Consider the following 17,631-nt stretch of genomic DNA (forward strand, 5'->3'; position numbering starts at 1 on the left):
GTATACAGTAGCAGCAGTCCAACGCGCTCTCTCCCCAGAGGATGCCAGTCGCGAGCAGAATTGACGCATTGTTTGGCGTGTGCAATGCTGAGTGAAGCGCAGGGAAGCGGCGAGTCACGAGAGGCATGCATCACGCCAAGTGAAGTGGATAAAGTACACCAATGACCGATCTACTCTACTGTGCAATATCAGGCCTCTTCACCGCCGGCGAATACACAACGACGGCACGAACAACTGTGTGAGTGTGTGTGTGTGTGTGTGTGTGTGTGTGTGTTGTGTGTGTGTGTGTGAGAGAGAGAGCTTCATGCCAATCAAAACAAAATTGGCATGCTCATTCAAGGACTTTCTCTCATGGGAGGAAGTGAGAGAGACGGTAATTTCATCCTCTCCGTTCGCTCGGTGCACTGACATAAAACAGGTGAGAATATTTTAACTCATGAGGGGCATCTTTTCTCGGAGAGGAAGCACCTAATCAGTTATGTCATTTGACATCATCTTTCATTAAATGCATCAGTTGGAGATGTTGTCAAACAAATGTAACCAAAAAGGACCCAGAAAAAAGAAAGGGGGGGGCAATTACTGGAAAATTACACACGGCGTTCTTTATTCAAGCTCTGGGATGTTTAACAAACGCTGTGGATGTACGTAAGGGCCCAGGCAGAGCAGGAACTCTTTGCCGTTAGCATCCTGCGATTGCATCTGACAATATTTATGCTCACCAACTGCAAAAAAAAAGTCCAAACACCAGACACATGAATATTACCTAAACCTGGGCAGACATTAGGAACCGTTTAAACATCCCCTAAACAGACAGACGACTTTGTTTATACAGGGGAAGATGTTTCTTTTCTTTCTACTCTCTGTGAGGGAAGCATGCAGTCACGCATGAGCGGAGAATGGTTTTTTAAATTGCATATGCTTCACATGGCACTGGGAGTGGGAGAGGGGCGGAGGGAGGGGAGGGAGGGGGGGGGTTTGCGTGTCTGGCCCACCGCCAGTTGACAGCTCAGCTGGATATCGTTGAACACTCCGAACCCCCCTGCCTCGCAGCGTGTGCGTGTCTCTTTGGGATTGTTTCCGCAATAGAAAGTTTATTCAACCTCTCTCTCTCTAAAGGCACTGGACCGGCCATCCGTTCAGCTATTTAATCAGGGGACAGACAGGTTATTTTTCTGACAGGGCCGGGGCTGCTGCGCAATCCCTAATGAACAGCTTGATACAAGAGGAATTTTCTGACCGTTTTTTTAGCCTCAATTAATTCTGCTGTCCAAACAAATGAAGACCACCACTCCTCGGACACAGCGTCTGGACACAGGGGTCACCATTTGTGTACACACAAACACAGCAGAGGTGAACCCTTTGTGTCTGTGACCTGACGTAATGTAGTACAAGTACAGGGACTAGTGAAGTAATTGGATATTTACAACGGGGCTATAAGCTGTTCGCATGCATTAGATTTTACACACTGATCGATATCAGTGAAAATAACATTTCTGATGGCGTTACAAAAACAAACTATCAATGAATGAGCAGTGAGTGTGTGTTTGTGTGTGTGTGTGTGTATGTGCGTGTGTGTGTGAAAAGGAGGGAGGTGAGGGGGGTAAAGCCAAAGGAGTCTGAGGAGTATTCCCTTGATTATTGTGGCATGGCAAAGTTTACACAAGAGTCATTGTTGAGCTCTGACCTCCTGAAAAGGTTGGTTCTGCCTGCTTAGTCTGCGAGCACAGCAAAGCCCCCTGTGTGTCACATGCTTACTGGAATGCCAAGCCTGCCTACCTTTACCGCAGATTACTATGATTGACTCTGATGGCCCTCTCTTACTTCTAATTGCCCCTCTCTATAGCCCCACCCACCCTCCCCCGAAAGGCAGAAGACCCTGCTCCCCCGGACCACTCATGTATTCACACAGACACCGACAAGCATTCGTTATTAGAATAAAACACACAGGACTCCGGAGGCTTACCTGGTCTCTCCTTGCCCGTTCCTTTGCTCTCTGCCAGTTTGTGTATTAAGCTCTCCACTGAGGTGTTCTCAATGTTCCTCACAAATTCATTGTGGACCTAAAAAGATCCAAAACAATAAATTATAGTTAATGACTTGCTGGAGAAAGCACATGGGAAAACAAAGCAGCACAGGTGAATTAGACGTATCAAAGATCGGTATTCATCAGTAGCTGCTGATATGTGCATGTGTCTAATATGTGCCAATATAAGTTCTTTATTTAAATCAAATGTGGTTAATTAAATTTGGTTAAGTACACCACAATGATATTTCTTTACAAAGCATTTGGTAAATTATTGCCTAACCTGCAACTCTTTGAAAAAAGAGATAATGCTTACAACTTGAGGGGTTACGGAAACTTTGTTCTACCCCTGAATTGCCCCCCGGGGACAAATAAAGTTTTTTGAATTTGAATTTGAAAGATCCAAACTACTCGCAAAGGCTTTTGTGTGTCGGTACGAGGTGTGACGCTGTGGAATATGCTGGATATCCAGCTCAAGCAATGCCAAAGCATCCACAAATTTAAATGACTGTACAAACGCTTCATCTGGTCACAATATGTATAAGGAGGGTGATCTTAAATCAATAATTGTCTTCATTACCATCTTGGACTTGTTGTCTTGACATTCACATGTGTTGCTTTTTGGTTTGTTACTTGTTTATCATCATCTTGTTTGCTAAACGACGTTATGATCGAATATAAAAGTATAATAATAATTCTCAGTTACTTCAAGTGGATCAGCTGCCTAAACATTATGTAAGGTGTTGTTTTTTTTGTGTGTGTGTTTTAGTTTATTTACATTTATTTGCATAAATTCAGGAAGTGACGACACACATTCTGTTTGAGACACTTGAGGAGAAAAAGGGGTGGGGTATACATGAGATTTTCTCTTCTTCCCGCTCCTTTTAAGGCACAAATTGCATCAAATGTTGCCGTTTTTTGTGCAAATGCTGCTGTAATGAATGCTGCTGAAATAAATGAAAAAATAAAATAAATAAAAATGATTGTTACTTTATTTGTTTACTTTATTTTATCAGTGTTCATGTCTAGAAATGGTCGACTATGTAATATATTGTGTGTTTTGTGTCTAATAATGTTAAATATTCTTTAATAAAGTTAGTTGTTTGAGTAAGAAGCCTTATGAGAGTCACATCTGTGCACGATCCACATCGAAAAAGTCTATTTTCATTCCAGCTCAAAAGCTCACTACATCAGCCTCCATATCAGTGATCTGTGAATGTTTCCCCCTCTTAATATCGGTCTCAGATTTCCCGTATTGGTCGGGCTCCAGAGTACGAGCTCGACTACAGCAGAGTCTGGTGAATTTTTGATACGTTCTGTGTTGAGGTTAAGAATTTACACACTTCATTGTTCAATTTATCCATCATTTATATTCACTGCAATCAATTAATGAAAACATTTCTTTGGGGCCATTTACTGTGGTCCACCTCTCTGACGCAAAACGGCTGCCAGTCCTCGACACTTGACGGAGGTGTTTAACCAAGTGAGATTAACTACAGAGCCCAGTCCTGGCAGCACAGCCACCTTCCAACTCACCAGCAGAGATGAAACAACACATAGTAAATAATGTATTATGGCATGCCATGCTCTGAGCCTCGCTAAGAAGTATGAGACATTTTCAGTTGTGGGTGAGTTGTAGCCATTGATGCTGAGGTGAAAGTAAGATAATAAAGTATTGTACGTCCTAAACGAGTCATAATGCACACTTCACCAAATGGAACGCCATTGTAACGACAAAGTAATAAGATATTTACACAAATCATGCATGTTTTTCTTTAATTTGTTCAAAACGTGCTGACATTGCACTTTCATAGCATACAGCTCTATTAACCAGTATCACAACAGAACAAATTCAGTGTGTTTTTGTCCTGTCTTGATGCATATGTAAGATGGTTCTTCCTTTAAAGTAATATTGAAGGTTTTTTCATGTTTTATGTCTAAATTAAATAAAAAGATAAATGTAAAAAAACAAAACAAGCTAGGTCCTAGATAGTGCTACTCACCTACTTTATGGAGTAATAATCTGTGTATGTGCGTGTATCAGTGAGAGAGACAGAGAGGGAGAGACACAACAGATGCACAAACAAAACAAATGCCTGCGCCGTCTCATTCACCCCCAGGGTCGTGCTTTCCTGGTATCTCAGAGCCCTGCGATGCATCGTGATCCATTCATTCATTAAATCCTTAATTTAAGCCTCGGAAATCACTGAAGTCTGCCTCATTTGCAAGGCTGTGGAGATACAGAGAACTGCAAACTGAGGTGAAGTGGTGCGTCTTCAGTTGTTCAGGGGGAGTGAGTGTCCATTTTTAGTGTGTTGCAGATCATTTCATGTGTTTGGTGCACAGGGCAGGTTTTCCAAGTTCAGCATAAACCCATGAAATTTGAATCGTAACAGAATTCATACAGCAAGTTTGGTAGAGTCCCGCAGAGACGTTATATATTGGGTTGGTGAATTCCCAATAAATAGATACATGTTTATCACACCTGCCAACTTCGTAATACAGAACGCGATGTTGAACGTCATGGGCATCCCCGAAAATGAATCTGAGGGCAGAATGCGAAAGTGAGTCTAAGGGTTTAAGAGTGGAAGCAGCAGCATGTCTGTAGATTATATCACCGTAATCTAGGACTAAAAGAGAGACTCCCTCATCTATACTTTTCCTATGAATCAAAAGAGGCTGGATCCGTCTTATGAATAGCGTTAATGTCAGTTGATTCACGTAATTAATTGATTTTCTACAATATCCTCTCTGCTATGCAACTAAAACTTCATCCCTAGCTGGGGGAATTGCCCTTCAGCGTTCAGTAAACCAACATTCATTTTCAGTTATGTCATGCCATACACGCAACTCGCAGGGATTAGTGTATCGTGTTGAGTGTGATTTGTTATCACACTATGATACACAGGACAAATGCAGACTGTTGCTGTTAGTTCTCTCTGCAAATGAGTTCATATTTATGACATTTATTTTGTAATTGCCCCGCGGAGACATAATGTACTTTACTATGATTCTATTGTGTCAGCTTGAATCATTGTTGTTGGCATTGTGGTCTGCCGATGCCCTTTGGGCAGTATCGGAGGAAGGATAGTGTTTGTTTGCTTGTTTGTTTTGGATGTGCATGTGTGCTTGTGTGTCTACTGAAGGGGAAGTGAAAGCGATGTATAGGCATGGGGATGAAGAGCAGCGGCTGACTGTGCCACCTCAACAAACCATTTAGATGTGCGTGATACTGTAAGCAGCAGAGTGGCTCCTCTATCAAACAAACACACACGCAAACACACACATATGTGTCTGCCCCCCAGGCCCCCGTGGCGAGGTGGAGTGCATTAGTCTTCTGTGCCCTGGCAGGAGAGAGGATGTTGGGGAGGGGGGGAGGGGGGAGGGTGATGTGAGGGAGGTGGGGGCTGCAGGGAGGAGGTTGCCACGGTGAGGAAGTATGCTCAGTGCAGCACACGCGATCTGTCAGGTGCTGCTTCCATGACGGAGGGCAGTAATGTCATCAACCTGCGTGCTCTGCTCGCCGCTCGCACACACACATACACCTCGTCCCGGGGAGACTTTTGATTCAACCACATGCTCGTCGAAACATGCATCTGCCTTTAAGGGATCCCCGCACACACACATGCTGACTTACAAAAACAAACACAGCACGCAAACCTAACAGATACACCTGCTCTTCTGTGAACAACACTTCTTTCGATGGATATATCTACACTGTGTTTCCCTTTCTCTACACTGCTCACTTTCTCCCTCTCATCCTTTCTAACCCGCTTATCCGTCACGCCCGCTGAGCTGACACTGGCTGAGCCTTGTCTGAAAATACCTGCACGGTTGACATGATTACTTCTTGATTTTAGTGACACCTTCGGTTTCATGCACTGCACTTCCCTGCAATCACCTGTCTCTGGTAGTTTAATACCCGTGGACTGACAGCAGCTCCAACACTGGACTTGTACAACAGTCAAAGTCACCACTAACTCCACTGTTGACCTGGTGGGAGTGAAGACGGACGTGTCTCCTCTGATAAAGTGATGCACGTGGAGTCCTCTGCTGTTGCTATTCACCTGCCAGCGAGGAGCTTCACTGGGGGTGTAACACACACACACTCCCTCTCCCTCTCTCTCTCTGACATTTCAGAGATTCAGGTTAGTTGTGCTTAGGACATAAAACAATATAGTTTGTTCTCTGGTAATTCAATAAATAAATAAATATTCTATATGAAATAACTACATGTTAAAGGCTATTTTTTTGTATATGCCTGTGTGATTTAAATACGTCACAAATTAACATTACTGAGGGTTTGAGGAACTTTAGTGCAAAATATGAACTAAATTTCTTTCACATCAGGTTTTCTGAAAAATCTGCTCTAGTATGAGTTTGTTATTATCAATTTAGACAACAAAAATGTGTATCCCGATATCTCGATGTAGGATTTTAACGATACGATTCCATTGAAAGATGATAAATAATCATATTGAATTAATGCACAGCCCTAGTAATTCTAGTAGAGACTAGTTTCAATCAATGAGGAGCAGGCTACAGAGATGTTGTCAGCTAACTTCTTCCTAACTCCACAACCTCGGATGTGGTTTCAAACTTGTAGTCTTCAGCCCCAACTGACTTTTTACCTCAAGTGCATCACTTCATCAGAGTTTCCTCTGGTGCCACAACTTTGTCACATATGCCACAGTACTCCACAGGACCTGTACGCAGACCTGGATGCATAAATAATGGTGGAGTTCCTTACAGATAAGGACTATCAAGCCTACTTCCAGGAGCTCACAGTAAATCATTTCTGGCAAGATAAATAAATAATATATCCAACATTTTGTATATTAATTTTGTGAATTTGTTGAAACATAATGGGATGAATCTTAAATTATTCTTAAAAAAATCATTAAAGCTGAATAATTTTTATCAATATAAACAACCAAAAAATAAGCAATTTAGGCTCTTTAAGAGAAAGTAAAGTATTTTTGAGCCGGTGCATACTGTGATGTTAGAGTGAATATAAGTGGTAAACGTTCAGTGACCTCCTTTGATAATTGTAATGTACTTGTATGCCTTCAGTTTATCTGCAATCCCTTAGCATACATATCATATTCAACCATTGAAAACCTCATAAAGGGTAGTCTGTTTACTTTCGTTTCCCTCCGGTGTTGCAGTACTTCACTCTGTCAGTGATGAACCGTACAGGGTAACGACTAATTTCAACTAATCAATTCATTTTACAACAGGAAGTCTTTCTTTGAGTGGTGTGTAATCGATTAGTTGGCTAGCTCTCAACTCAAAAGGATTCCTTGTTTCTGTATCCCAACAAGAGACAAACCTGGCAACCCGCAACACGCTATTGGCTGGTACAATGTAAACAGAACGTGACAGAAAGTCATTGTCAAACCATTTTTTAAAGTATTAATGCAGACTAAATATATTTTTTATGAAAAAGCAATACTTTTATTCTGTACCCCTCAAAATGCCCCATGGTAAAAAAAATATATACCTTTTAAAAAAGACTCTACTACTCAAAAATACAGGCTTAAATAAAAAAGGCAGCACAAATACTAATAAAATAACTCCAAATAATACTGCATAAGGGTTGTACAGTATATATATTTAGTGTGATTGCGTGCGTGCGTGCGTGCATGCGTGCGTGTGAATGTCTAAATATAACAGCATCCACAATATTCTAGATTTTAAATGCAAGTGTATGCAAAAGTGTGATTTTGTCTGTGTTGTCAGCATGAATGCCCGTGGGTGTGGAGTGACTAAGCAAAATGTTGCAGAGATAAAACTGGTGCCATTCTCCTTTGCCCCTATGTGATAAGAAAATTCACTCACAGCCTGGTCTGAAGAGTGTTTATCACCAAATCGCTATTTCTTAGTCTGCCACTTCAGGCAGTTTTTTAATCTATCTCAGCAGCAACAGGCAGCAGCTCTGCCCATCTCGGACGCAGGAGCAGTGGGGCTGAATAACCTGCGGTAGCCTGTCGCTCCACGGTCTTTCCAGCTTGCCGCAGGAGCTGCAGGCTGGACTGAGACGCTCTCGGTGGAGCTTTGTCGCCCTCTATGGGCTCAACGAGAACTACAGCGGCATCAGTACGGAGCAGCAGATTAATGAGAACAGAGCAGCAGATTGTAGTTAGTCTTGAGTTATTCTGTGTGGTGCTGGTAAGTATGATTGCTGAATAAATAAATGAGAAGAAATCTCTGGTTAATGTTAAATACTGACTAATTAAGCTGGGACTGATGTTTGAAAATCTTCTCAGTTGGACTTGATCGAACTTGATGCCATTTTCTCAAACCTAAACACACTCTTCCAGAAACAAACAAGCCTGTGAAACACTTTTAACTATCACACACAGTGTTTGGCAAGTGTTTGGACTTCTGGAGGTGTTTTAGATAGGCTGAGAGGGAGTTTTGATCAGTTTTTAATTGCTCGGCATAAAAGGCTGAATGGACCATTTCCTGGTTCTCAGTTAAACGATTAGCGAGATCAAAGACGACACTAATTGAAATGACACACAGTGAACCCAATGAGCAGAGCCTCAGGTCAACAAGACACCTACTCCACCCACAGGAATGTTTGAGAGTATGTGTGTGTGTGTGTGTGTGTGTGTGTGTGTGTGTGTGTGTGTGTGTGTGTGTACACTCACCTCTCCAATCTGACTGTGTGTTTCTTCGACGGACTGCGAGTATGACTGAATGATCTCCTTCATGTGGAGAATGTGGTTTTCTTCAATGTCTTGGAATTTCTGTAACAGAGGGAGATGGTAGTTACGGCGCAGCGACTCAACGGATCATTTGAAGTTAACTGGATGCCAAAAAAACTGCATCATAGTGTCAGTGTCATTACGCAGGCATGAAAACAAAAATACATCAAAGGGAGGGTTCGGATATTTTGAAGTGGGGTTGTATGAGGTACTCATCCATAGTTGGTGTATTAGCTACAGTGGATGGCAGTCAATATGCTATAAGATATACAGTATATACAGTGTTTTCACCACTCTACTTTGCAGTCGTACAACCATTTTAGTTTACGCAGGGGGAACTGAAGCTGTTCTGTGCTCTTGTCAAAGTTACCAAACTACATTGACAAAAACAGTATTTTTACCTTGCAGAACACAGGGGTTTCTGATCTATCACTGCCTTGATCGGTTAGTTTGTTTGTGTGACTTTGGTGTTTCGTTTTGAGTTAGTTTAGGGATTTTATTTCCATTCTCTTAGAGCAGGTGAAGACTGACAGGAAAGGGGTACGCCACAAAGGGCCGCAGTTCGGATTGGAACCCGTACGGCTGCCAGGAACTGAGCCTATATGTGGTGTGAGCTCTACCCGGTGAGCTAGAGGCCGCCCTGAGACTTCAATGTTTTAGATTAGGAGCGGTAGACCAGCAACACCGGTGTCGTGAAAACTTTTCAAACTAAAATGCCTGGTTTTGTCAGTGGGGTCTGGGGGCTTTGACGAGAGAATAGATAACGGCTTAATACAGCCTAGGAAAATTCACTTCCTTATTCTGTCCCTGTCACTTCCTGTGTCTCTGTTTGGGTAGTCTATGGCACACACACACGCGCACGCACACAGACACGGTCAATTATTCTGTTCATGAGATACATTGTCGAGGGTTTGGCTTTGAGCAGAAGTATGGTGTAGATCACAACTTTAAATGCTAGTATTTACTTCTATTTAAGTCTGACTCTGGGCTTCTGAGGTTAACCGAGAAGAATGACTATAAATAATCATGAACTGGAAAAATCAAAGTGAGGATGCAGAGGAAGATAGAACCACAAAACACACAGATAAAGAGCCTCCACTCCTGCATCTACACTACAGAGACATGCACACAAATAAGACTAATAACAGCTAGCATACGCTCACACACAGACACACCCACCCACCCACTTGCAGACACACTCAGACAAAGAGAACACACATATAGGAGCCCCGGTGATGTCAGAGAGCACATGTGTTCAGTGTTTATAACTCATGTCCACATGCACTGCGTTTGAGATGAGCCGTATAGACTGTGATCCCGGGGAAGCAGGGCTGCAACTGCGCTTTTTCAAGGGGAAAACAAAAAACTCCAGGCTAACTGGAACCATTTCTGGTGGCGGAGCTGCTGCGGTGCAGGAGGATATGGAGGCCAAATTCTGTTGATCTGATTTTAATTTAGAGTTTATCTAATCAGTCTGTTCAGATGGATCCAATCAGGGCTTTTCCACAACGATTCCGTTAGGAAAGGAAAAAACACAATCTGGAGATGATACAGGGCACGAAACGTGGAGCACACACGGGAATGACAGATTACCCAATGAAAGTGTTGCATGCCACAGAGACAGACACTAGACATATTTCATTATAAGTCTACAGAAACACTGTGAGAGTATCAAAACTTTCAACCCACAGAGAAACGCACACAGCCCGTATTCAGAAACTCAGTACGTCTGTATGGTTGTGATATCTAACTATACTATATATATAGGTAGAAAGTGCTGCTACAGTGCTGTTACAGTCATTCCCCGGCTGCAATGATGGTACAGAAATGCTGAAAATGCAGATGCGGAAAACCTGGGCTTTTTTGGAAGGGGGGTTAAAAGAACAGGCGCTAAAACGTATTGTTTCAGACAGAGGGTGATAGTAGGAGAAAAAGTGTATGTTTTTTGAACATTAAAGCATATAAACTAGTTCTAGTAGAAACTCAATATATAGTTCAAGTATGAAAGTGAAATCCACGCAGAAGAGAGAAAATCCGTTGTCACAATACCTGTGCAGTTTCTGCCATCTTCTGTTCAAACTCTGACTTGGCCGCGGCATATTTCTCCACGTATGACTTATAGGTCTCTGTGGCTTTTTTGGCTTTTACTCCAGCCTGCAAAAATATAAACAGACAGATGGCAAATCATCAGTATATGTTCTCCATTTTCCAACCGAGCTCCACTTAATATCTGAAGGCGAGAAGCGTTTGGGGTTAAAGTTCCTGTAAAGACTGGAATGTTGAGGCACTTCATCATGCCTTATTACCAAACCATGCTTATATGTGAGGGTGTGTGTGTGTGTGTGTGTGTACGTGCGAATGTGAACTCCCCACCTTGTCGACATCTCTCTGGGTGGCCCCCTCTTTGCGGAGGCGCTCCTGCTCCACAGTTTTGGCATTGTAGATCTCCTTGGACTTCTGCAGAGCCTGAGAGGTGGTCTGGATATTCTGTACGGCCTCCAGGGTGGACGCCACCTCTTCTTTTGTCTAAAAACGCACAAACGTCTTACAGTACAGAAACTCAGCCAACAACAGGCTGAAGAATACGTGCAAGTGTCACCCATTGCTCTGCTAACTATGGAGTTGAGTCTTGTATAGTCAGGGGCGGGGCTTGCCAACAGGCAAACCAGGCAATTGCCTGGGGCCCCGGCTTCCAGGGGGCCCCCACTTGGGCATCCTCCCCAGTGACCGGTGCCCCAAGTGCTAATGTACGGCACAGCAACGACAACAACGGGCATTTACTATGAAAAAGCGCCGTAGCAACCCCCCTTGGGGGCCCCCACGTCACTTCTGCCGTCGGCGCTGTCTGTGTCAATCAGCGCGAACCGCAGGTTTGATTGTTTGTTTAGCACTGAGCTCCGCCCACTTACACCGAGCTCCGCGCTTGCGAAAAGATGAAGAGGAGTTATCCCAGCGGGGCAGAAAAGAAAAAACAGAGGAAGGAAAGGGAGGAAAAACGAAAGTAAGACAGTGGTAAGTGCATTGTTATGTTTTTCTGACTGACTGTGTTGTGTTGTCACGGACTCCATAGCGGCTAATAAGCTAAAAACTAAGCTATGACGAATGCGTAACATGACACAGCTACATGAAGCTAGCTAGCAGGAGGAGATGTGCACCACTCTCCAGTCTCAACCAGCAGAAAACAACAGAAAGTTTAGTGAGGCAGACAGTCTAACAACAACAACAACAACAGCAACAACAACAACAACAGCCTAATACAGTGATCAACCGCTTATATGGATCAAAAGGCTTGGGACAGAATCATTTCTATACAAATGCTGTTTAAATAATTCGTTTATAGTGATCGAGAAATCCGCTTATAGTGTTCATTTTTTTTCTCATTTTATGAATGAAAACGTGCTGGACGTCTGCTTCTGCCGAGTGAGCTAACAGCTAGCTAATGAGTGAGCTAACAGCTAGCTAATGAGTGAGCTAACAGCTAGTTAATGTAAGGAGTTGACACCGGCAGCAAGCGCGTGAATCATGGCTGGAAAAGGGAAGTCATTGCCACCTGATGAGAAACGTCTCCTCAAGGCTTATGACAGATTTTTTTTTATCGTTTTGAAAAACCAGTGAACTTGGTGTTAGACAACACTGATCCATGGAAACATGTGAAGTGACTTCTTAACGCGGCGCAGCGGAGCCGCAACACAAAACAGACGTAGCTTAACTCTTCTTGATGCCGTTGTTATCTTCTATGTTGTTGTTCTATGAAACAGTGTTTCAAAGTTTATTTTAAGACTTGTTTTAAAAAAATGCACCGGCTTCACGGCAGAGCCGACGCACAGAAGAAGTTACTGTATTTGTATTTATGTATTTATGAGTTATGTCTGCGCACTGCGCAGTAATATAACTTGCATGGTTCCTCTCAAAAGGAGCATTTGAAACGAATGTGTTTGAAACCATAATAAAATTCAGTAAATGCTGAAACGGTTCGTTTCGTGCAATTGTTATCATTGAAAAACGATACAAATGGCGTTTAGATAATATTCTGCATAAAAAATGTGAAATACTGTAATAAGAATTCGGTTATAGCGACCAACCGCTTATAGTGATCAAATTGGCTCTGGACCAACGTGATCACTATAAGCGGTTTCCACTGTAGTATGTAATACTAAAGTACACCTTCTATGATAAGCTTTGCATAATGATGAGATGAACTTCATAGTGCCAGAAAGGGAGAAATATGTGTTTGGCAGTACATATGATATGTGCACCCACCACAAGAGTACATCAAGTGCATAATACATGTTGAACTTAACAATATGTTTCCCTCTCATCTCTCCTCAGGATCATTACTGTCTTTTTTAAAACCAACACATCCAGGGAAGGATGACGTTCCCCCTCCCATCCCTGATGATGACAACTGTAAGTTCATTATTCCACAATTGATAATGTTATGCCTTAATATTCTTCATGGCAGTAGTATTAAGCTGTAGTAGTAGAAAATGCTGTGCACATACATAATCATATGCCTGCCCTTAGAGATTCTCATATGCCCTGTTGTTGTTTTTTGAGTTTAGTTCCATCAACATCCACCTCCAGCAGCACAGTGGTTTCCCAACCTCCTGCGCAGGAACATCCAACCGATGATCAGAGATCAAGTCCAACTGCTGACACAGATGACTGTGAGTTAAATAATTTTTTTTTACTTCCATAGAGAACATATAACAATGACAATAATAGTAACTGCAACAAGAATTGCTGTAATTAGCCCATGCTATTAAAGATTATTTATAACAAATATACCCTGTTGTTGTTTTTTTTTCTTTTTTGTCACCAGCTCCATCAAGACCCAAATGTGAACAGTCAATTTTATTTTTGTATTTATTTTATTGTTAACAACATTCAGATTTCTATTTTTTGTAATAAAAAAAGTTCATATTCTATATTGTGTTGGTGTCAGTTAATTTACAACAATTATTGATAGGCGTAGGGTTTTAAGAATTTCTGTTCCTCCCTGAAATTCACTTTGAGAACCCCTAATCTCTTCTAAAGTATTATTTTCAGTATACATATCAAATGTCCCAGAAATTGTGTGCAAAAAACAATTTTTTTCACTGTGGAGGGATGGGGTGGGGCCCCCACAAATTTCTTGCTTGGAGCCCCAAAGGACCCTTGCCCCGCCACTGTGTATAGTTGAACATACAAAGTCAACAATTATCCTGGAATCCTCTTGTTTATAACAGACTATCACACACAATGTCAGTGCAGACAGAGGTCCTTTATTGGTCGAGTAAAACACTTTTGCAGTCCCTCAGTTTCACTCTCCAGCATGTGACGCAGAACTGTTGCACGGTGCAGCAGGAAGCAGTTAAAGCTATATAGTGGCTGTTAAAAAAACGTATAAGGCTCTGCATTTGTTCTTAATAGATCACCTTTGTTCCATCTGCATAGCTCTTCACATTGACTTATTTGAAGGGCATAAAAAGAGAAATATAATCAGTGGCCACACAGCACGCTTGGTCGTTTGTTTTACTCATCACCGTCATCACTGAACCCTCTTTGTTATTCAGTTCGACACATTTATGGATTAATATAAACATCAGTGAAGTAAGAAAAATACATTATGTACACATAATGAGCACCCGCTCCAAGATGGGTGTTTGTTTAGCGTTATTCACACCGCTTCACTACAGTATGCACTGTGTCTGCGAGTCAGCCAAGAAACACAAAAGCAGAGAGGCAGAGGGAGCGTAGGGAGGCGACAGAGAGACACTGTGACAGCATCTTTGTCAGGCTGAGAGCACAAACATAACCCCACTGATTCTGAGCTCCTATTTACTTTGTCTTCCGTGGCTTCATGCGTGAGATTTGAGCGGATGGTGTGTCTCGGCGGAGAGGGGAGATAGAAGGGTCAGGTGTACGAAAGAAATGCTTGATAAAATAACACTACGTTTTCTCAGGGTGAAATCTTCTTGTGGAGGGTTGACTTCTAGCCCCCTTTCACTCCAGGGACAATAACTAGGGTGTAAAACAACTCGTAAAAGGAAAAAAGAGGTGAGAGTAGGTCTCTAGCATGATGAAGATAAACGTGTCGTAACACTGGAGAAGTGGACTACTGTACTTGAGGTGGTTGGAAGAAAACAGTTCAAGAGAAGGAGTGACAGACAGAGTTTTTGGTACTGACCAGGGTTTAAAACATCCACATTACTTCCTGTTTCCAGAGAAATATATTAATGGGAAAGCAGGACAATCTAGTTACGTTCTAGACGTAAACCCAACACATAAGAACATACATCCTTTTAAGCTAACAAAATATTGAATCCGTCTCAGCTTAATAGAACGACTTTCATTCATTCATTCAGTCATCTTAAACTGCTTGTCCCTGTCGGGGTCACGGGGGGCTGGAGCCGATCCCAGCTGACATCGGATGTGAGGTGGGGTACACCCTGGACAGGACGCCAGTCTATCACAGGACACATAGAGACGAACAGAGACAGACAACCATTCACACCTACGGGCAATTTAGAGTCATCAATCAACCTGACATGTGCACATCTTTGGACTGTGGGAGGAAACCAGAGAAAACCCACACAGACACGGAGAGAACATGCCAACTCCACACGCAAAGGCCCCAGCCGGGATGCGAACAAGGAACCCTCTCGCTGTGAGGCGACAGTGCTAACCACCACACTACCCTAGAAGGACTAGAAAATCACTACCATGAGGGAATGAACCATGTTTAATATTCCTCGCAGCCATAACGGAGATAAAGCTGCAAGCAACGTTTATGTAAAGTTCATTCTAATGTTGATGAACATAAATTATATTCTTTCACCTTGATAATTATTATAACCACAAAATAAAACAACAAAGCAGCCAGTTTGGAAACCCATAAGTTTATGCATATTTGTCCTTGCTTCATTTAGTGTTGATTGAAATATGACCAATTCATTTTGACCGAGCTGATCTTGGTTAATAACTTCCTGGGAAAGAAAATGCATATTTTTTGAAAATATGAATCCCTAGTACTGACCAAAATGTATGTCCATTGTTGTGTTACTTTGCATTTTGGAGAGGTTTTTTGTACGACTCGTGTTGAGACAATATTGAATGTGAATGCTACAGTTTACTTATTCTTAATCTACTCACCTTTTTGTGTGCTTTGGCCTGCTCTTCCACATACTTATGGACCTCTTTTATTAGTTCTTGTAGTTTCCTCACTAGCTCCATGTGACAGCTGGCCAGCTTCTCCGTTGAGGTCTTGAACACATCCCACACCGGGGCAAAAGTCCTGTGATGAAGGATAACACTTCAGAGGCTAACACACGGCAAGAACCTCTTACATTCATTCATTCATTCATTTTTTTTTCTCTTCTTCAAACAAGAAAGCTGTTTACACTCACCCGAGCTGAGAAAAGTTGCCTGCTGACTTGGCAAGTTTGGTCATAGACCTGGCATAGGCCTCTTCAATAGTACTCCTACAGAGGACAGAGCAAAAAAACACACACACACACATAAGTTGCTTGTTGCATCATTAGTGATCACAAAATATTGATAATGTCAAGATAACAGTTAGGCTGGCTCTGTGATTGGCTGCAAACAGGACACTCTGGAGGCTGTGGTGGAGAGGAGGACACTGAAACAACTGTTCTCCATCATGGACGATCCTCTCCACCCTCTCCAACTCACACTGGTCAGACAGCGGAGCACCTTCTCCAAAAGGCTGCTTCAGCTTCGCTGTCGTAGCAACAGATACAGGAAATCTTTCCATCACTTTATATAATAACTCTCTCACCTCTACCTGACAGAGAACTCTGCTCTCTCTACTGTTTTGTTTTGTATATATTATTATTGTTATGGTACTGTTGTCATATTTTAAGATGTCATCTTCTAAAAAAATGTTTTTTTAATTTAATCAACCTTCTTTAATGAATATGACTCGTCAGTTTTGTCAACAAAATTACATAACGGCAGCAGGCTAATCCAATAAAGGCGTAAACAATGAAATAATAATTGTGCCCTGAAGCTGATAGCATTGTTAAAAGAAATAGAAAAAGAAATGGCAGTAAAACAAAACAGAACAGGCTTTTTTTTTGACTTTTTGCAAAGTTCTGGAAATGGTTATTGGAAATGTTTGGATCTCATGAGTCAGAAACAATCCTACGCAGCCACTAATGGCTTCTAACTCTACAAATAGTGTTGGTAACACTTTATATAAAGTTCCTTACTGTAGTATAATACTAATAATATTAGTGTAGGTAAATCTTTATCTGCAGCTGTACAGAAATACCCCCTTATACTAATACTAAAAACTAGTTGAAGGAAACTAGTTGAAGGAAACATGGATGTTTCACAAACATCTTCAAATCGGCAGCACAGCAGATCTTTACAGTCAGCAGCACAGGTTCAAGATTAGCGTCACCAATTCATTATCTGACCAAACGTCTTCTGTTCCTGGGTAATGGCGTTGAATAATGAACTGAAACATTATGATGTCGCAGTGAGGTTGACCTTTGACCTTTCGTGTATAAAATACCTTCATTGTTTCATCCTGTTAGACATTTGTGTGAAATGTTGTCATAATTAGCATGGGAATTATTGTGTTATGAATGCGTTTTATGCATGTCCAAAATCTAATTAGTTCACCCTTGAGTCCCGGTGGACATTTGTGCCAAATTTGAAGAAAATCCCTCCAGGGCTTCTTGAGATATCACATTCACAAGAACGGGGCAGACGTTTGAATGTCAACGTTACGAAGGAAGTGTCAAACATTTTGGTACAGCTCTACTACCTAAGGGGCGGCAGTAGCTCAGTCCATAGGTGACTTGGCTGGGAACCGTAGGGTCGCTGGTTCAAGTCCCTATGTGGATCATGTATGGAGTGTGGACTGGTGGCTTGAGAGGTGCCAGT

At 42.1% G+C, this 17,631-nt stretch overlaps 1 protein-coding gene across 10 annotated transcripts in view; it reads right to left on the minus strand.

The window, feature by feature from the left end:
- The window catches only part of fcho2 (FCH and mu domain containing endocytic adaptor 2), a 56,257-nt gene that overhangs the window by 23,610 nt on the left and 15,016 nt on the right, over positions 1 to 17,631 (minus strand). For 9 of the 10 annotated variants that reach the window (XM_083930492.1, XM_083930497.1, XM_083930490.1 and 6 more), the window contains exons 3-8: positions 16,125 to 16,199; positions 15,871 to 16,012; positions 11,110 to 11,262; positions 10,786 to 10,890; positions 8,680 to 8,778; positions 1,964 to 2,060 (exon numbers count right to left, since the gene is read on the minus strand). In XM_083930492.1, the coding sequence (XP_083786618.1) occupies positions 1,964 to 2,060; positions 8,680 to 8,778; positions 10,786 to 10,890; positions 11,110 to 11,262; positions 15,871 to 16,012; positions 16,125 to 16,199 (671 nt within the window). The remainder of the gene's footprint in view (positions 1 to 1,963; positions 2,061 to 8,679; positions 8,779 to 10,785; positions 10,891 to 11,109; positions 11,263 to 15,870; positions 16,013 to 16,124; positions 16,200 to 17,631) is intronic. The other variant, XM_083930495.1, reaches the window with a different exon arrangement.

The sequence above is a fragment of the Echiichthys vipera genome (genome assembly GCF_963691815.1).
Source record: "Echiichthys vipera genome assembly, chromosome: 16".
Taxonomy (NCBI): domain Eukaryota; kingdom Metazoa; phylum Chordata; class Actinopteri; order Perciformes; family Trachinidae; genus Echiichthys; species Echiichthys vipera.